This window comes from Boleophthalmus pectinirostris, unplaced genomic scaffold, assembly GCF_026225935.1.
Source record: "Boleophthalmus pectinirostris isolate CB_2022bp ecotype Guang Dong unplaced genomic scaffold, ASM2622593v1 HiC_scaffold_18, whole genome shotgun sequence".
Lineage (NCBI taxonomy): Eukaryota > Metazoa > Chordata > Actinopteri > Gobiiformes > Gobiidae > Boleophthalmus > Boleophthalmus pectinirostris.
Window position 1 is genome coordinate 9,476,999 of NW_026571133.1, and position 21,592 is coordinate 9,498,590.

Consider the following 21,592-nt stretch of genomic DNA (forward strand, 5'->3'; position numbering starts at 1 on the left):
TTCTTACTCAAAGTACGACTGCCTCTCCACAGATCTGAACTGTAAAACCAGGTCTAGGGACACAACTATTTGTGTCCATGGAGAGTTTAAAGGGACAGTTTGGAGTTTTGGACATAGGACCTAATTTCCTAGTGAGCCAGAGTGTTGGAGACGTGTGGAGACACTTTTTAAATATTCCATCCAGTCCTTGTATTTGCAGAGGTCGCTGCTGCTAGGCTAGTGCATGTCAATGGTCATAGTTATCCTGCCACTAAAAACGTATCCACTCCACAAAGCACCTGATGCAAATCTATTATTACTTCAGACTGTCGATGTAAATGTAAAATGTGTTGATAGAATAATGTCTGAAATAAAACTAACCTTGCATCGCATGAATTATCGCATGTTGAGGGACTATTTTCTCATATATCAGTCTGCCGCTACCAAGCTTTCTATCAGGAAGTACAATTTGCTGCTGCTGCTCAGACATAAATCCTTCAAATGCAAGGTTGGTTTTACTTCTAAAATTATTCTATCAACACAGACATCGACAGTCTGGTGTAATAACAGATTTACTTCGGGTGTTTTGTGGAGTGGGAAAGACTGTTTTTAGTGGCAGGATAACTATGGCCATTGACATGCACTAGCCTAGCACTAGCGACCTCTGCAAATACAAGGACTGGATGGAATATTTAAAAAAGTGTCTCCACACGTCTCCAACACTCTGGATAACTAGGAAATGAGGTCCTATGTCCAAAATTCCGAACTGTCCCTTTAATGCCATACTGTGGAACAATCCAGACAATGACCCATTTTTTCCAAGCAGGTATAGCCCCAGAAGAAAAGTTACACAGTGAACATTTAAGTGTCATATAGTTTAATAAATTGAATTCAAATGGAAATATTCAGTTTGCTATAAATACAGTTGTAATAATAATAACAACATGAAGCTTGTGTTTAGGCAAAAGACATTAAAAAGAAGCCATGTTTAAAATACACATTGCCTCAGAAAACCTTTTGCATTTACAAACACAAGGGAATACAAACATTGTGTATTTGTCTAAAACTTGTAATTCTCTTCTTTCCTCCCTTCAGGTGAAGAACACAGTCTAGAATAATGGAGGAAACTGAGGACAGAGGCAGAATGACCAGCCAGCAGGCCCTCTGTGCCCCCCCAGGGACCCCCAAAAAAACCTGCCTCTCCACGCTCAAAGTAAGACCGCGCTTTGAATGCACTGGCTTTCTATTTCCCATTCTTTAGTTATTATCTAATGTGAATTTTAAAGGTGCACTATGTAACTTTTCTGATGGAGGATCTGCTTGGTGCTTGTCTCCATGGAGATGCAATTAAATCCAGACCTTTGCCTGGAAAGTATTGTATTAAATGTATATATCTTAATGGAGACAAACACCACCTCAAGTTACATGTCAGATCTGTGGAGCGGAGAGTAGGAATGTATATTTTCATGGTGTTTCTGAGCAATAGGCTTAAAAACACCTAGTCAGGCTGGTGCCACCTAGTGCCTCTGCTCAATTTCATTTCTCTCCAGCGACTAAGTCAGGAATCAAAATACACTAGACGGTTTGCAAGAACCCCGGAAGTGCAAGTTCCCCAGCCAATCAGCGAAGAGCCATACATTGTGTGTTGGCAACAATTCCCAAGATCGAAGATTTAAAGCAGGAACAAAGAGAATGTTTGGTGAATTTTATCAAGGGAAAAGACATTATTGCCCTTTTTCCTACGGGATTTGGGAAAAGCTTAATATACCAGTTAGCCCCATTAGCAGCGCATTACATACGTCATGACCAAATAGCAGCAATTGGTTAAATAAAAAAGTACCCGCCTACTGTCGAGCAAATGAATCCTAACGCTGCGAGGTCAGACAGTTTCTACGAAGTCAAACTGACTGATGAATCAGGCTACAAACACCTGGACTTTAATAATGCCAAATAGATAAGTGTAATGCCATTTACTGTCTACTCACCAGAAAAGTTACATAGTGCAGCTTTTAAGGTTTATTATTAGTTTCTAGCTCCAAATGCTATGTTCCATCTTGTGACGTCATGTAGTAGTCATTTTTAAATTAATAGCACCTTTTACCTTTTGCTCTGTAGAGATTGGATATTCCGGGTCTGAAATCATCCACATGGTTCTAACGAAGGTGTATGGGGTTTAAAAAAAAAACAGTGGAGCACTTCCTGTATTATCACATGACATCACAATGTGGAACAGAGTGTTTTCTGTTTGAGAGGAGAACTCAGCCTAAATATGCAGGGTTAATATGTTTGTTAAACATGTGTGAATGAAACAAAACACAATTCGGGGTTGTGTTTTTGATATAACACAGATCAGAACACAGCGTGTATGTGCCCTTTAATGTGTCTTAGCTGTTGTGTTGTGTAACTGTACTAGGGATCGTTTCAGTTTAAAAAGTCTTTGTAGAAAACATCAATCTGCGAAAAAAAAAAAAAAAAACTATAATAGTTTATTGTCACTTCAAACGCATCTTTGCCTTATTTTGGTGTTTTGCCCAAAATGTAGGAACACTTCAGATCCAGTTCAAATCAGTTTCTGGGTCATTTTACTCATGACAGTGTCCTGTAAAAGGTGTATTGAATATTAAATGTGATTGCAGTAGTACAGTCATCGGTAATCAGCAGTTAATGGGATAGAAAGATTCAGAAGGTCCCAATATTGTGGCATATACTTTCAGATCTGTCTTTTTTATTCTGACACACCTCCCCTCACAACAGAAGTTACATTTTCAAAGCGAAATGTTCAAAGTTCAACCAAAGTTCAATCATGTTCACCAATTATACTTTGTTATAACTTTTCCTTGGGGTGTGATGCAAACTGAAAGCGCTACTTGCTGTGTGTTACGTTCTGTTTACACTGTGGCATCAGGGGTGTAGGATTTACACGTAAAGTCTATGGGGATGCATGTCGAGGCAGGTCCAGCGTTTGAGCATCAATGCCACAGACGTCAGATGCCAGAGTTGAAGGATCTGAACTTTTGAAATTTGCTGCGTGTCAACACATTTCAAGCGTCTGCCCTTAAACGAAGAGGCGTCCAACTAGAGGCGTTTAGCGCAATTTTGAAGCCTGAACACAGTGTTAGAAGCTTTGTTCCTCACGTTACACTTTATCTGAGCTTTATTTTAACGCAATTTGACGAGAAAGAGCTGACTGAGGGGTAGATGGTTTGTGAGCTTAAACAAGTGTCTCACACATAAAAAATAAAAAAATCTGTAACAATAACCAAATCTAATTTCTAAAGTTTATGAACGCTCATGCTGATCGTAGGCTTCTGAAAATGTGTTACTTAAATCAATTTTGTATTTTTTCTTGAGTTTTCAGATGATCTTAAAACATTTTTGTCTGTGTTTGCAATGTGTGTGTTGTGTCACCATGGTAACTGCTGAGCATCCCACTTATAGATATAAATGTAGAACACTTCCACCATGATATCATCAAGTATCAATTGGGATTCTGTGTTGCAGCATTTGAAATTATTTTGTACAGTTGCATGCAGTTTCTGATTGTGGCTTTCCAAAAAAAATCAAACTTACTTCATAATGTATTATAGTGGCTTCACAGTGACCACAGCTCTTGTTTAGTGCAGTCCACTGTTAATATTCACATTTTATACATATGAATCTGGGACCAGGAGTGCATTGATTTGGTCTAAAACCATTCAGTATATTCAAACATTTTTGCAAAGTATCATTTAAATAAATGTACACATTTCTAAATAAAATAGGATCTTATCAAAGCTGACAAAAATAAAAAATCAAAATCAAATGTCAGAATAGCAAATACATCAACACAACTCTGTAATGTCATTTGAATCACAGAAATGTCTAACTTTTTAAAGCAGTTCAATCAAAATATTGAACTCATAAGCTCATAAACTTGCATATTTCTTGTGCTTTGTTTTCCCAGTTGTTCCTTATGGCGCTGTCATTTTCATTCTTCTCCAAAGCGATGACTGGCTCGTACATGAAGAGCTCCATCACTCAGATCGAGCGACGCTTTGACCTCTCCACCTCCCACGTCGGACTCATTGACGGCAGCTTTGAAATGGGTACTCACTGTCTGCGCTGATGTCCTACAACAAGCTGTGTTCTTGTACTAGATGCCATTATCTCAGATGGTGGGCTAGTGCCTATGTAACTCTGTGAGAGATGTACTGTTTTTGTTTGCCTGGAAATCAGAAAAGACACTTTTTCAATACAAAAATGTGAGTCTGATGATGGTGAGTGTGATTGACAGGTGGATTAGCCAATCAGAGAACTGCATTGGTCCATTCTTATAAATATAAATATGGCTGTTTACAAAGAAAAAAGAAAAAAATAATATATAAAATATATTTCAAGGGAATGATTTTTTTTTTCTGCAGAATCAATGAGCAAAGCATTAAACTCTGTTAAATGGAGTTGAGAGAAATGTAATTGTATTTAAAATGATGGATGACCAATGTGCCACTGAAAAAAACACAAATCTTGATCATATTAAATTTTTGCTGGAGGTGACCTGACTGATATCCCTACGAATAAAGAATACAGAGAGAAATCATTCTGGATTTGAAAGGCAACAAAGTATTGACCTGTCCTCCACCTCATTTTAAATGATAGGCTTCATAAGGGTTCAGTACAACCTAATATTGGTTCATGAACTCCCAGTGAAACCCCCTGACCTCTTCTCTTGTTGTTGTAGGTAACCTGTTATTGTTAGCTGTGGTCAGCCATTTTGGGGCCAAACTGCACCGGCCCAGGCTGATAGCTGCTGGCTGCACTCTGATGGCCATAGGGTCCCTGCTCACTGGACTGACCCACTTCTTCATGGGACGGTAAATATTCAAAAAGGTGCACTGTGTAATGTTTCTGGAGGTCAAATGCCCAATATCCACAGATCTCAGAAGCCTAGGTTTAAGGGTTGGGTCTGGTCAGTACTGAGATGGGAGACCATTGGGAATTAGGTGCCTCAGTAGGAGAGCAGCAGCAAGGCTGGCGCCACCTAGTGCCTCCACTCAGTTTCATTTCTCTCCAGGAACTAGGTCAGGAATCAGAATACACTAGATGGTTTGCAAGAACACCAGAAGTTGTAGACTGCGCACCGGCCAATCAGCGAAGAGCTGTGAAGCCATGACGTTAAACTCAAGCGCCTGTCTGGGTCCCTTTTGTGGTACAGCAACAGTAAACAAAGCGGTCGAGATGGATGTAGACGAAGCCAGACATTCTATGAAAGAGAATGTTTGGTGAATTTTATCAAGGGGAAAGGTGTTATTGCCCTTCTTCCTACGGGATTTGGTGCATTACATACTTCAAGACCAAATAGCAGTGACTGGTTAAATAAAAAAGTACCCGCCTACCGCTGAGCGAATGAATCCTAATGCTGCGAGGTCAGACGGTTTCCATGAAGTGAAACCAGCTGATGAATCAGGCTAGGGCAGCAGTGGCTTCAATGCAAACTGTTGTTGTGTCTCGCTTAGTATGAATGTGTGAATGAGTGACTGGTATAGGGATTGGAGGGGCCTCTGACCAGCCTCATTTCCATCAGTCTGTCCCAGGGCACCTGTGGCTACAATTGTACCTTACCACAGAATGTGGAGTGAATGAATAATCCTCTGGCTATACAATGCATCATTGTAGTTACAGTATTTCTTTCGTGGCTAAGTTCATTTGTTTCAGTTCACTAAAACTACATATGTATGACCATCAAAAGCACTATGATTATAAAAGTATATAAGTATATAGCACTTTTCAAAAAGGTTACAAAATCTATGGTAAATGGTCACATTTTTCTATAGCGCTTTTCCACCTTCAAGGCACTCAAAGCGCTTTACAACAAGGAACCACTCACCCATTCACACACACATTCACACACCAGTGTACGCAGACACTGTGGGCAAGGTGGGTTAAGTGTCTTGCCCAAGGACACAACGACAGCATTCATCTGTGGGACCTGGAATCACACCAGCCAACCTGGTCAGTGGATCTGACGCTCAACCTGTGATGTTTATGTTGAGAGCTGGATTCGAACCACCAACCTTTAGATCAGTGGGCGAATGCTCTACCAACTGAGCTACTGCCGCCCTAACTCTTCTGTCTCTGTTGTGTTCGTCAGATACGAGTACAGCTCAGTGGTTCAGAATTTTCAGAACCACAGTGTGAGTGTGGCTGCCTGTGTGGACCCTCTGATGGAGCCGGAGCTTCAGACCCAGACTCCAGGGGAAGAGGACAAAGGTACAAACACTTACAGTCACAGACACAGACACACTAAAAGTAAAAATGTGAGTAGTAATCTTTCTTAATAATAAAATAATCACAAATATTTAAAATAAATAAGGGTTCAAAGGGGGTCTAAGTCTGTCTCATTAACCCAGAGAGTGTAGGGAGACAAATTCATATATGGATAGAATGTGCACTTATTTGCGCAGCTGGGTAATGTTTTTGTATTTCTTTCTTTCTTTATTTGTTTATTTATTTATTCTGATAAGTATAAGATAGTAATTCACAGGTGTCAAATGCTTTTTTTGGGGACCCAGAGCGAGAAGGACATGGGCCCCATTTATTATTTATTAGAAAGAGGGTCTGAGTCTAAGCCCTTAAGACTCCTCCTATCAACTTCCCCATGATAGTCAAGTATACTAAAAGCCTTTATTAGCATTATGCTTTACTGTGTCTGTGGAATAAAGTCTTTTTCATTATTAAATTAAAGAACCCATATTATTCTATTTTCTAACCTGTCATAATGTTGTTTCCTCATCACAAACAAACCTGGAGTTGTGTTTTGTTTCATTCACATGTGTTTAACTCACAAACCCGGCAAATTTAGTTCTTCTCTCAAGCAGAAAACACTCTGTACCACCTTGTGATGTCATGTGGTAATACAGGAAGTGCTTCACTGTATTTTAAACTGCAGACACCTTCACTAGAATCATTTGGATCATTTCAGATCTCAAATTGCCAATCTCTGCTGTTAACTTGAAAAACTTTCACTGCATAACATCACAAAGTGGAACGGAGCATTTTGAGCTTTGGAAATGTAGACAGACTAATAATAAAGAATAATATGTGTGAATGAAACAAAGCACAACTCCACTTATGTTTTTGAGGAGGTAACAAGATGCACTAGAGTCTATTTTGTACAATATAGGACTGTTAAATACTAACATTTTCTGCAGGTATTTATTGTAATGTTTTCTGTGAAAAGCCTACATAAGTCTATAGAAATTTAAAGACACGTTTTTAGGGTTATAGTGTCTCAAAATGTTCTTTGTGAGCTGATTTGCAAACACATAGTCACCAGAGTTGCACAAAGGAATTCAACCTTATATTGAATCTGATTAAGAACCATAACTCACTGGCTTTTGTCCAACTATGCCAAGAATGCACTGATCCAGGACTGACCCTCTGCCCTGTTTACCGGGATTAGCCCAGATTTTAGTCAGACTTCCATAACAGAGCACAATGAAGATAATATGAGTAGATCTGTTTATTTGTACAAGAAAAGTCTGTTTAATTTGCTGGCCAGGTGAAACTACTGGTGAGACAGGATGTTAAAATTAATTGTGATTATTCAGGTCACAAGATTTAGCCAGGCTGGTGCCACCTTGTGCCTCAGCTCAATTTCATTTCTCTTCAGCAACTAGGTCAGGAATCAAAATACACTAGACGGTTTGCAAAAACCCCGGATGTGCAAGTTTGGGCACCGGCCAGTCAGCAAAAAGCCATACATTCTGTGTTGGCAGTGATTCCCAAGATCGAGGATTTAAAGCCAGCACAAAGAGAATGTTTGGTGAATTTTATCAAGGGGAAAGACGTTATTGCCCTTCATCCTAGGGGATTTGGGAAAAGCTTAATATACCAGTTAGCCTCATTAGCGGCGCGTTACATATGTGACTACCGATTGGTTAAATGATAAAAAAGTACCCCCCCTACCATAACGAATTGTATAAAATAACAATTATGAGAATTTTAGAAGCAAAATTAAGGGTCCATTGTGTTCTGGTGTTAGTGGTCATGTTATTGCTTTGTCTGGAATGTTTCACAGTATGGCATTAAATCTTAAATCTTATTAATTCTATCTTCATAGAGATTAAACCAGGCCAAGTTACAGGTCAGATATGTGGACAGGCAACCCCACTCACAGTTAGAATGCCTGGTTTTTTTTGGTTTTTTTTTTTTCTTTTTTAGGTATTTTGAGCTTTAAACCATCTGTAAATGGGTCCGGTCAAGCGGTAACGGAGGGAAGCAGGCAGATTTTTTACACTCAAATAGCTCTTATTCAGAAACTAGAGGGACTATTGAAATAAGTAAGGTAACAGAATGTAGGAAAGAGTTAACACTCCAACAGGGTAAAGTTAAACCTGCGACATTTTTTCAAGTTGTTGACAAAAAATTTAAAAACTCATGTCGGTAACGGAGGGAATGAAATATGCAGCACTTTTTGGGCAATAAATTCAAACAGTGATAACTAGCTGTTCTCACTTACATATCCTTAACAAACTGGTTTGAATATTTGCTTCATATAGTTTTCTACCATATGGTACAAGATTAGGTTGAAAAACCTCTTACTTTTTGAGTAATGACATTTTTTATTAAGAAAGGTCATGGTAACGGAGGGAAAAGTAACGGAGGGAAAATTGTGCAAGCAAGTAGAAAATGCATGATTTTGCATAATTTCTCAGCTTTTTTCTTCCGAATACTTTAATATTACTTCAAAATGAAAGGAAACTATTTCTATAAAATATGTCAGTCCTTCCAAGCAAATTTTTTATCATTTTAAATACATTTTTTTTGGAAAAATCATGTACCTTCATCAACATTTCAAAGAAAATAACACAAGATATGATGAAATACATCAGTTTATTTACATGATTTGCAGGTCTTTGAAATTTGGGAAATAATTTTTGTTCCATGTTTCATACATGGTCTGTTTAAAACAAATGTAACTTTAGAACCAAAAATGGTACAGAAAAAAGGTAAACAATTTCATAAACTAGAGTACATGTGTTATCTGTTGAGTACATTTTTATATCAGATGCATTAACTTGAATTTTTGGCCTTGCTGTTTACTTCTGCTTGACTGGGCCCAAATGTAAGGTAGAGCTGTTTAAGTCATACTGTGGAACATTCCAGGCAGAGTGGTATTGGTGGACAGCTTCTGGTGGAACTTGGAGTCCTCTGCAGTTATCATTGACTGTAAATGTAAATAGGCAGAGCTAACCCACTAGCCACCGCCAAACAGGAAGTGACCATGTAACTGTAATTCACATTCTATTAGAAAACTGTCACCCTTCACTTTGTATCTGCTGCTGTCACACTTGTCATTTTGATCTTAAAATGTTCATATTAACCTGCTTTGTATGTTCCCGGTGTTTTTATTTTTGAACATTTATTAACTTCTTTCCTGGAGGTCGCTCCCACTAATTTTAGGAACACTTTTGATTGACAGCATTGTGCCCAGCCCCTGCTGAGCCTGAATGATTATCAAACATTATCATGAAATATCAAACATTTCCTCACACTCTTTTTAAACATCGCCTGATCTGCTGTCACTAACCAGATGTGAAAACTGGCTCCACAATTTACAGCCTCTGTATCGTCGGCAAAACTGAGCTCTTGATGTGACACATTTTCGAACATGAAAATTAAGATTTTGACATATATTGTATCTATGAATCTCTGCATTGGTTTTAAAGTAAAATGCAAGTAAAATTTAAGTACTGAAGAATTTTATACATAAAAATACAAATTTGATACATATTAATCTCATAAATATTAAGAATGTTAAGTTTGATGAATAAATTTGAAGATGATGTTAGTGGCAAAGAATGAGCTGCAATTCGAACTAAATGTTTTTACACCTACAGAATTTTTTTCAGAGTATTTGAGAAAGTGCTTGCTCAGATTATATTACAATATGACAGGTAGGGATAAATTAGACTAAAGTATAATGTAAGTATAAATTTTGAGTCCAGGAATTTACAAACGTTTCTTATAATACCAAGAGATTTATAAATTTTTCTGGTCAGCATGCTCTTCCCAGTTTAGATTATCACCGACAATGAAAAATTTGAAACTCGGCTCCAGATTTACTATACAAACTTATATACCGTGTTATAACATTGTTGCTGTTAAAAACATGCTGAAGAGGTTGTATATGTCATCCGTGCATGTTTGACTAATCTAGAGATCTCTCCTGGGTCCTATTCCTGTCAAAGACTCTGCCCTACACTGCAATTTCCACAAATATACATTACAAAAGCATGATATAAAACAGTACACTGTAACTCAAAAACAAAACTGAATTAACCATGTTAATCTGTTGTTTTTGGCAAATATAGCATTCTCAAAACAATAAAAGGTAACACGTGATCTAAATATGTTATGTGTTAGCAGTTAATACCCCACAGAAATATATTACTCTCTCGTTTGGTCATGGGGTTGACAATTGTGACTAATCATTGAATTTTTGTTGTTTTTAACACTAACATTTGGTAGTGTGACATCCTTACTGGCGTAGCTGATATGGAAATGGAAGTAAAATAGATTGAACAATAGTTGGAGATGACCATGATCAGATATTACAAAAACTCTTAGTAGCAGGCTTAGTAATATATTTTTGATAATTGGATTTGCACCACGGTCTGTACAGAAGGAGCTCTTTCCGAACCCACTCTCAGTCAAAGTAACAGTGCTTTTCATTTTGTTGCCAGATGTAATCATTTTCTCTCTAAGAATGTATTATGTTAGTGTATCAGTGCTTTGCTTCAGGCTTTATGGACACAGAGAAAATCTTGAGCCATTTCAACAAAAACTTCATATTAGGGTCATAATGTTATTCAAGCATCTGTTTATATCTGTGAAGTCCATCAAATAAAGGGGAGTTGGTTATAAATATAAATATATGTAACTTCAATATATTCTCAGTATATCCCAAAGTAAATGGAAATATCGAGGTTTCCCATAGATTTCCTACTGAAACTAGAATTACTAGAAAGAAGTGACGTTTTTGGTTGTCTCTTCACATGCATCTGCTTTGTTTTAATTTGCTCTGAGAGTACATTACTAGCCAGCCAGGCGCCACCTAGTGCCTCCACTCAATTTCATTTCTCTCCAGCAACTAGGTCAGGAATTGGAATGCACTAAATGGTTTGCAAGAACCCTGGAAGTGCGACTCCGGGCACCAGCGAATCAGCAAAGAGCTGTGAAGCCATGACGTCAAACTCAAGCGCCTGTCTGGGTCCCTTTTGTGGTACAGCACAACAGTAAACAAAACGTCGAGATGGATATAGATGAAGACAGACATTCTGTTTTGGCAACGATTCCCGAGATCGAGGGTTTAAAGCTGGAACAAAGATAATGTTTGGTGAATTTTATCAAGGGGAACGACGTTATTGCCCTTCTTCTTACAGGATTTGGGAAAAACTTAATATACCAGTTAGCCCCGTTAGTGGCCCATTACATACGTCACGACCAAATGGCAGCGATTGGTTAAAATAAAAAAGTACCCACCTACTGTCGAGTGAATGAATTCTAATTCTGCAAAGTCAAACGGTTTCCACAAAGTAAAACCGGCTGATCGATCAGACTGCCAAAATGCAGGATTGCAATTGAAGTTCTCAAATAACAAACAAAAAGACACAAAAATCAAAAGTAAATTGAGACAAAACAAAACACTGACACTGACACTGACACTGACACTAACACTGACACTGACGACAATGGACCAACAGAGGTCTTCTACAAAATATCGCAATAATCATCATACTGTGAGATGCACATAGTGAAAATATCGTACCGAGAAATTTGGATATCGCTACATCCCTACTTATATCACATTACATGTTATTGTTTCACTGGGAATTTGGATCTATAGTGTTCACTTGTTTCATTTTTGTTTAGTTGATGTTATATGTCTATAGAAATATTACAAAATGGACCAAGTACAGTATGTTAGTGAACAAAATTTACTTTGTTGGTACATTATATGGAGGTGGAAGGATTTGGCTTGATGTTAGGCTGCCGTTCATTCAGTAGGGTTATTATTAGGACATATACAGACACTGGGTTTCATATAATCTCATACATAACTGTTCTGTGCACTTAGAGGCCTGTGTGAGAGACTCCAGCTCCTCCATGTGGGTGTACATGTTCCTGGGAAATGCCTTGCGTGGGATCGGAGAGTCCCCTGTCATGCCTCTGGGAATCTCCTACATCGACGACTTCGCTGAAGCTGAGAACTCGCCATTCTATATCGGTACGAGAGCTGTAACCATGTTGTAATGTTGTTTTCTCATCAAAACAGACCTGGAATTTGTTTTGTTTCACTCATGCAGCCTCTTTTCAAATCAGTACCCCTTTGCACTCAATTTTAGTCACATTTGGGTTAAATTTGTCGTAAATATACTTTATTCTGCATTGACTTTGTAATGTTGTTGTGACTGACAGCTTGTCTCCAGACCATTACGATCCTTGGACCCATGTTTGGTTTCCTGTTGGGCTCGCTTTGTGCCAAACTCTATGTGGACATTGGATTTGTGGATATGGGTAAGAAAAGTACACTCTTAATTTATAGGGCTGTATCGGCAAATGAGAGATTGTGAATAAATCATGTCTAATTGTCAATGATATGGTGTATAACAATGTTTTCTGGGGACCTATATTTTAAAAGTCACAAACCTTCACAACCTAAGTCAATAGACATTATCACAAAATAAAGGTGGATTTGACCATTATTGAACATTCATGAGGACATTTTACTGGTGACTGAGTGATCATGTCTCTCTGAACAATTATTATTACTCAAGATTTAAACAATAAAAAACAGTCATTGAACCAGCAATAAAAGGATCCATAAGTCACCTATTTGGACATTAAATGTAGCCCATTTCTTTTTCTTTTCAACATTTCAATTGAACCAGCAACATTGGAACAAAATAGTCATTAAAATAATTGAAAAGATTAGAAATTATACAAAACATATCTTAATATTTCAACATTTCTAATGAGATAGGTGGGCCTGTTTGCGTTTTTGTAGCGTGTTACAGTCTGGGGTGCAGGAGGAGAGTGCAACACACAGATAAGGCGCAGCATTCAGTCTGTTTCTGTGCTTTGTCGTCAGTTTTGTGAGCACAGAAAATCCAGATTCACACAAATATATAGTAGTGGTAAGAGGAAAAAGAATAGAATTACTGGCCATGCTGAGGACAGGATACTCTGACGAAATGCTTATCCAGAATGACAATAAGGTCACAGACCAGACCCGTATATTGCAGACGGACATGCAGATTGTGACAAGATGACCCACAAAAAAATCTCTTGCAACACACCTGAGGGTCACAACCCAGTCTTTGGGAAACAATGGTTTATAGGGTTTGGAATAGAGAGGTCCACAGCCAAGCCTCTGTCAGTAAAAGCATGTGGTTTGGAGCAGACTTTGGAGGATTTTGTGTGTGTGTGTGTGTGTTAAATGGGATAAATTAAGGCTGTATTTTTTATGTTCTTGAAATCAATACTAAGATCCATATTAAAGATAAATTTTTATATTAGGCTATTTTTTGAACTATGATATAATGTTGTTTTCTCATCACAAACAGACCTAGAGTTGTCACAAAAGACAACTCCAGGTCTGTGATTTGGTAAATTTTTGTACCAAATCACCTACCTCTAATGTACATATAGATTGTTTGTCTTTGTACTGTTGAGTGAGATTTCCCTGTGTCCCCAGACAGCGTGTTGATCACCCCCAAAGACTCGCGGTGGGTGGGGGCGTGGTGGCTGGGATTCCTGGTTTGCTCTGGACTTCTCCTCATCTCCAGTATCCCGTTCTGGTTCCTGCCGCGCTCTCTGTCCAAACAAGAGGACAAAACAACACCCACCTCTGTGTCTGAGTGCGGGGCTGAAGCTGTCCTGGACCAGAAGCAAGATTTAAAACTCAAAGACATAGCTAAAGGTAAGGAAAATTTGTGAAATTGACACTCTGTACTGACATCACATTGCGGGTGTTCTGTGTCTGTGTATTTGCGGAAAGTTACCATGGTATCACAATGCACACATTAGCAAATACTGCCAAAAGTTTAAAGATTATCTGTGTCAAAACAAACAAAATGGTTAAGTATTAAAAAAAGGAAAAAACAAAACATAGAATACTGAGAAACAGCACAGACTAGTGATAGGTTAAATAAATGCAAAAATCACTAAATGCTGGCAATATGAGGTTATATTTTGTTTTAAATGCGCAAGAATATTTGTGGAAAAAATTATTGGATGTGACTGGATCACCTCAAAACGTGAAATATAAATGATTAGCTGTGAGCACGACCCCAGACCCTCTCACTTTTGAACAGAGAGTTTCATTTCTCTCCAGCAACTAGGTCAGGAACTGGAATACACTAGAACCCTGGAAGTTGTAGACCGTGTACCGGCCAATCAGCGAAGAGCTGTGAAGCCATGACTGGGTCCCTTTTGTGGAACAGCACAACAGTAAACAAAGTGGTCAAGAAGGATGTAGACAAAGCCATACATTCTGTGTTGTTCCCGAGATCGAGGATTGAATGGCGGAACAAAGAGAATGTTTGGTGAATTTTATCAAGGGCAAAGACGTTATTGCCCTTCTTTCTACAGCATTTGGCGCATTACATACGTCACGACCAAATAGCGATTGGTTAAATAAAAAAAGTATCCGCCTACCATCGAGCGAACAAATCCTAATGCTGTGAGGTCAAACAGTTGCTATGAGGTGAAACCGGCTGATGAATCAGACTAGGAGAGACAGGCTTGTCTGGCTACATAATTAATGGTCATATTGTTTTCTATTTTATTAACTACACGTTTTATAAATGCAACACTACACACAATCTGCATATTTAGGCTGAGTTCTACTTGCAAACAGAAAACACTGAGTTCCACATTGTGATACCTTGTGGTAATATTAATAGGTAATACTGTGTTTTTATGCTCCATACACTTTCATTCGAATCATTTGGATAATTTGAGCTCTGGCATTGCCAATCTCTACTGAACTAAAGTTAAGAATAACAGGTAACTTGAAAACTATTGCTTCAATCATGACATCACAAGGTGGAACAGAGCATTTTGAGCTTTGGAGGTGTGGACAGACTAATAAAGCAGGGTTACTCAAACATGTGTGAAAGAAACAAAACATGTATGTTGTTTTTGATGAAGCAACAACATTCTAACATGGCAGAAAGCTTTAAAAAAGTCGATTTTGAGTAATATAGAACCTTTAAGCAATCTTTAACTTCTCTACCCTCCTTCGACGGTTACATAACGAGCAGCATAATCACCAGGTTGTTCTATTATAATGCGTGTCTCTGTCTGCAGCCTTCTTACCATCTCTGAAGCGTCTGTTGGGGACTCCCACCTACTTCCTGCTGATTTGTGGCAGTGTCCTGAGGTTCAACTCTCTAATCGGATTCATCACTTTCACAGCCAAATACATCGAGCAGCAGTTTGGACAGTCTGCATCTAGAGCCAACTTTCTCATTGGTAAATTGTCTTTGTGTGAAGCTCAACAATGCTTGCTCCCCCCCTTCCTGGCTTCCCAGTAATTTTTCCTCATAGACTTTCCAAAAAGCTTACTCATGTTTCCAAAGAGCTTGCTCATGGCTAATACTGTAAATGGAAACTGACCAATTTTTAAATTTAAAATCTGGTTCTGTTATTGAAACACATTTTGCAGAACTTTAAACAACTGCATTATGGATATTAGTTAACATGTAGCTGATTATCTCTGCAATATCTTTGAACTCTTTATATTTACATTTTTTGAAAAGTCTGTAGGAAAAATTTTTGGAACATTTATTTCCAAAATTATTTGTAAACCAATTCATAAATGAATTTAAGCATTTAAAGTGAAACTAAACACCAAATCCACTTTTTTGCAGCTATATATGGTTTGTATGGTGTTTTAATTGCATTATCTACTGTTTCTAGTCATTTGGGCAATTTTAGTGCAAGTACAATTGTACTTGAGTTTAGTTTTAGTAATCATCAACCATATTTGTGCTTTAAAGCTACCCTCTGTAATTAGACTGGCGACCTTCACTTATTGTATTCTCACACTTGACCACTAGATGTAGTCTATGTTTGGCCCCATTCACACTAGTACGTATTCGAGTCGCTTTTGTTGCAGATGCAAGAAGCTCTATTTGCCGTCCTTATTGGACCACATCACAAGACTTACACCTTCCTGATTCGCTGGGTTTGTGACATCGGTCATGTGATGTTATTGCAGAAAACTGTTTAAACAAACCACATACAGGAAACAGCGTAGCTAGCATTACTTACTACTTTCACGCTTGCCATCTTCCTCGGCTCGAAATTGGCTGCTGCAACTTCAGACACTCCCTTGTTTTTACTGTCCACGTGACGTCATGATGCCAACCTAGCCATGTGACTAGCGTTTCAGGCGGTTTCGTGTAACTGTGTGGCTAGGGAACAGACACAGAAACAATGTGTCTGGATGCAGTTTCTGATACGATGATACGGTGTAAACTTACTATGAGCCAGCTTTGACAGAAGATCAAAGAGCACAGGCAAGGTGAGGGACCAGGTGAGGGGAGGGGGAAGCAGGTTTCACATCTGCCATCTACTAGTGAAAAAATCTTCTCAGAGTATTTTTCTAGCAGCATACTTTCATACTATTTTTGGTAACAGTACTCTTTGGTACTTTTTGGTTACTCTTTTCACTGTGACAAGTGTAGAAGTGACAAAAACTTTATGTTGACAATATATGATTTGAATTTGTGTTTCTTGCTTGTTTTTCTTATTTTTATGAAAACATTTATTATATATAAACATTTTACAGCTTACATCTTATTGTATAACCAAAAAAATAACCACAATTTCCCTGGAAGTCCACCATAAATATTTCCAGTTCTCATATATTGAACAATAGCTTGATATAGTAATTATTGTGGCTGTCTAATATAGTCTCACCTCTGAAGCTGTGTTGTGTTTCGCAGGAGTGCTGAATCTACCCGCTGTGGCTCTGGGGATCTTCTTAGGAGGTCTCCTGATGAAGAGGTACAAGCTGAGTATCGTCTCGGGGGCACAGCTTTCCTTCGCCTCCTCCTTCATGGCCTATCTACTGATCCTGCTGCAGTTTGGGACCAAGTGTGACAATATCCCTGTGGCCGGACTCACTGTGTCCTACAACGGGTCAGAACCTTAAAAAATATTCATCAGATTAAACATGGTGTGCTATAGGGCTGAACAAAATGAGAAAAATATCTGATTGAGATTATTCTGACAGGAAGTCTGATTGCGATTGCGATTAGATATGTGATTTATGTTTAACAATAGGATTCCATTGAAAATAGCACTGTGTAACTTTTCAGGTTAGGGGGTTCACTAGCCACTGTCGCCATCTAGTGCCTCCGCTCAATTTCATTGCTCTCCAGCGACTAGGTCAGGAATCTGAATACACTAGACGGTTTGTAAGAACCCTGGAAGTTGTAGACCACGCACCAGCCAATCAGCAAAGAGCTGTGAAGCCATGATGTCAAACTCAAGCACCTGTCTTGTGGTTCAGCACAACAGTAAACAAAGTGGTCGAGATGGATGTAGACGAAGACATACATTCTGTGTTGGCAACGATTCCCGAGATCGAGAATTTAAAGCTGGAATAAAGAGAATGGCGAATTTTATCAAGGGGAAAAACGTTATTGCCTTTCCTCCTACGGGATTTGGCGCATTACATACGTCAAGACCAAATAGCAGCGATTGGGTAAATAAAAAAAGTACCCGCCTACCGTCGAGCGAACAAATCCTAATGCTGCGAGGTCAGCTGGTTTCCACGAAGTGAAACTGACTTAAAAATCCCTTAAAAAATATACACACTGACCTCTCACCTGTAAATTGGCCTGGTGGCATCTCTTGCTTACCTCTATGGAGATTGATAAGTTTAATGCCATACTTTGGAACACTGCAGGCAAAGCAATCTCATGTTCATGGAAACGAACAACTGATGGGCCCTTTACCAGAAAAGTTACATAATGTACCTTTAAAGTTCTCATTTTAAAGGGCGCATATTACGCTATTTTCTGATCTATATTATTGTTTCCTCATCATAAACATACCTAGAGTTTCATTCAGAATCTTGTCTTGGGTTTTCTTCACTACCGTTTTGGTTTCCAGTCTGTATTCTGCACAGATATTCCTGTACACTATGGTTATTGTTAAGGTTATAATGCTCCATGTATGCTTTCCCCGCAGTACCCATGGCATCCAGCAGGGCGGCTCTCTCCTGTCGGACTGTAACAGTGACTGCATGTGCTCGACTGAAGAGTGGGACCCCGTGTGTTCAGACAATGGCATTACATATGTCTCCCCCTGTTTGGCCGGCTGCATCAGCTCCTCTGGATACGGCAAGAACACTGTAAACATAATAATAATGCATACATCTGATACTGACACTTTGCAACTGATGTCATCTGGGGATCTGATGCTAACAATAGGTACTGCTCTGTCTGAGGCTCTGTTACACTTTAATTTGAGCTATATTTTTAAAGAAACTGTCAATTGAAAACACATTGTCCTTTGTTTTTATCTAAATGCACTTATGTTCATCTTTTGTAAACCTTTTGTAAATGTGTGATTATCGACACATTTGTCATTTGTTATTTCTTATATTCTTACATTGTTATTTCTTATATTCATATTTCTTATTTTCTTTTATTCTTCTTTCTTGCCCAGGTGTTTAATAACTGCAGCTGTGTGGACATGTCGTACCCGGCGGGCAGCAGCAGCTCGGTAAAGCTGGGCCAGTGTCCTCACGCCAAAGACTGCACCCGGAGCTTTAAGTCGTACATGGCTGTGTCCGTGCTCAGCTCCTTCATCATGTCTCTGGGGTTCACTCCTGGATACATGGTCATTATCAGGTCTGCACTCGCACTGCTCAGGGCTGTAGTACGAAGGGAGACTGGGGGCTAAGCTGGGTCACTGTTCAGTCAGGTTATAGCACTATGGTAACAAAGGAAACAGAGATAACCTGGTCTGATGCAGATTCAGAGTTAAAGAAGACCTATTATGCCTGTGTCTGCTATATATTTATAATCTTCGACACCAAGGGATCCTTATATTCTAATTTGGACATTTTAAATTGAAATATTCATCTAAAATGGCTTAATAACATAAAGAAATCTGGTGACTCCCGTGTTAGAAAACTGTGGTGCCCAGGGGAAGCTGACGTTGCCATAGACGTCATCACAACAAAGACTCAGTACCTCAGATGGCTAGCTGCACATCATGGTAGCAAGCTGCAGATTTTTTAATTTGAACCAAAATGACTACATGATGCTGCCAAATCCTACTTGTTTAAAAAAAAATTACAATTTGATAAAAAATAAACTAAGTACAGAGTAGGGGGCATAGGCTGATAAATGGGGGTTAATCACCAAAATGGCATCTTGAAAATAAATTATTCAAGAATAGGTCTGTTATAAAACAGATCTGTCCTTCTGTCTCTCTTTCTGAACATGAGTGATCAGTACAGCTTAGCTTTGCAAACACGTCTCTAACCAGCTTCGTGACACTTGTTAGCAGAGATTGAAGCTTTGAGAAGCCAGCTCACTGAATTGAAGCCTGACTGTCCAATTAGCTTTGTAGTACACCTCTGAAAATCCATTTTGTAGTTTGTTTTGCTTTCTATAATCAACTTTGTTCTTGCAGATGCATTGTTCCTGAGCTCAAATCTCTGGCTCTCGGGGTAGAAATACTGGTCTCAAGGACTCTTGGTGAGATAGAAGCCCTTTCTTACACTTCATATTTCAATGGTATGGGCTTAGATTGTAGTAGACTGTAGTTACAGTGAGGAGTTTGGAAGCGATATGGGAGTGCTTTAAATTAGGCTTCATTCACACCTGTCCTTAAAGGTGCACTGCACAACTTTTCTGGTGGAGGGTGTGCCACCTACTTGTCTCCATGGAAATGTTACTGCTTTGCCTTGATTATTTCACAGTATGGAAATAAATTTGGTTATCACAATGGAGACAAGTTAATAGTGAGCTCTATGAGAAGCAATCCTGCACACTGTAAGAATTAATAAGGTATTTTTGAGCTATAATGCACCTGTGATCTAATAAATGCTAGACAGATTTGTTTAATGCCATACTATGGAACATTCCATGCAAAGAAATAACGTCTCCATGGAGACAAGCAAGTAGTGGACCTTCCACCTTTGAAGTTACCTAGTGCACCTTTAAATCTGGGTGAAAGTGAAACATTTCAACTCCTATTTAAAATAATATGGTAAGATAAATGAGTGAAATACTGTATGTTGTGTTTCTAGGTGGGATTCCTGCCCCTGTGTATTTTGGAGCTTTGATTGACTCGACTTGTTTAAAATGGGCTGTTAAAAAGTGTGGAGGAAGAGGAGCCTGTCGCATCTATGACTCTGATATGTACAGGTACAAATATACAACAAAAACACTGTATTTGAATATTGTTAAAGGACCTATATTAACCTATTTTCTGTTCCATGTTATAATGTTGTTTCCTCATCAAAAAACAAACTTGGAGCTGTGTTTTGTTTCATTCACACATGTTTAACACACAAGCCTCGCATATTTAAGTTCTTCTATCAAACTAGAAAGACTCTGTTCCACCTTGTGATGTCATGTGGTAATACAAGAAGTGCACCACTGTGTTTTTAAACTCCATACACCTTCATTAAATCATCCGGATAATTTTAGGCCTGGAATTGCAATCTCTACTGAACAAAAGGTTAAAGGTAGCTGTGAACTTGAAAACTACCACTACATGACATCACAAAGTGGAACGGAGCATTTTGAGCTTTGGAGTTGGAAAATGTTTCTACTTGTTGAATGTTATTTGCCAGTTTAGTATTTTAGACAAAAGTAAAAGTTCCATCTGTGCTTTTCCTCTTGGCAGGATCATCTTTCTGGGTCTCATCACAGTACTAAGTGGATCTTCTTACATCTTCATCATTGCTGTGATCGTCCTCCTCAGAAGACAGTACAAAAAACCAACAGCCGAAGGAGTCGAAGTCAAAGGAGTCGAGCTTCGGAAACCAAGCTCTGCTCAAGCCTGCATAATTTTATCTAAAACTGCAAAATTACAACAAGAACGAGCATCAAAACCCACAACTGAAGTCTCAAAAGAAGTGCAAGTCCAGTGTCCACCAGGGGGCAGTAGTCCTGTAACAGAAGATAGTGGGTCAAGTACGAATAACAAGACTGAGTTAGAAGCAACCATATCGCCAAATCAAGAAACTGGTGTCAGTGAGAAATGAACTCTTAAATTATGTACAGTTATGTGTGGAGATTTTTTTGTTTTGTCTTCAGTTAGTCAAATTATGACTTCTTTTCTTGTAAAGTGCTGAAGAAAATATATATTAGTACAAAAATGTTTAGTGCTGGACGCTGCTACAGATTATTACTAGACTAAATTAATGTATGATGAAATATAGACATGTTAATAAATGTGTAAATTGACTTGAGTTAAGATTTCTTTTGTCTGTGTTAAATTGGTTGTAAAGAAATTATTGATAGTAACTTTCTTCTACATCTAGGAAAACGATGTGGAGATGGGTCCTATGATTGCCTTAATTAAGTAAGTA

At 38.5% G+C, this 21,592-nt stretch overlaps 1 protein-coding gene across 1 annotated transcript; it reads left to right on the forward strand.

The window, feature by feature from the left end:
- The first annotated feature begins 1,096 nt into the window (after positions 1 to 1,096).
- slco1e1 (solute carrier organic anion transporter family, member 1E1) lies at positions 1,097 to 21,286 on the forward strand. The gene is made up of 14 exons (XM_055153573.1): positions 1,097 to 1,192; positions 3,923 to 4,064; positions 4,697 to 4,829; positions 6,107 to 6,225; positions 12,098 to 12,247; positions 12,439 to 12,537; positions 13,718 to 13,942; positions 15,334 to 15,498; positions 16,977 to 17,172; positions 18,229 to 18,391; positions 18,709 to 18,893; positions 19,684 to 19,748; positions 20,303 to 20,420; positions 20,905 to 21,286. Exons 1-14 carry the CDS (start codon positions 1,097 to 1,099, stop codon positions 21,263 to 21,265), a joined length of 2,217 nt encoding a protein of 738 aa, XP_055009548.1. The 3' UTR covers positions 21,266 to 21,286.
- The last annotated feature ends 306 nt before the right edge of the window (positions 21,287 to 21,592 follow it).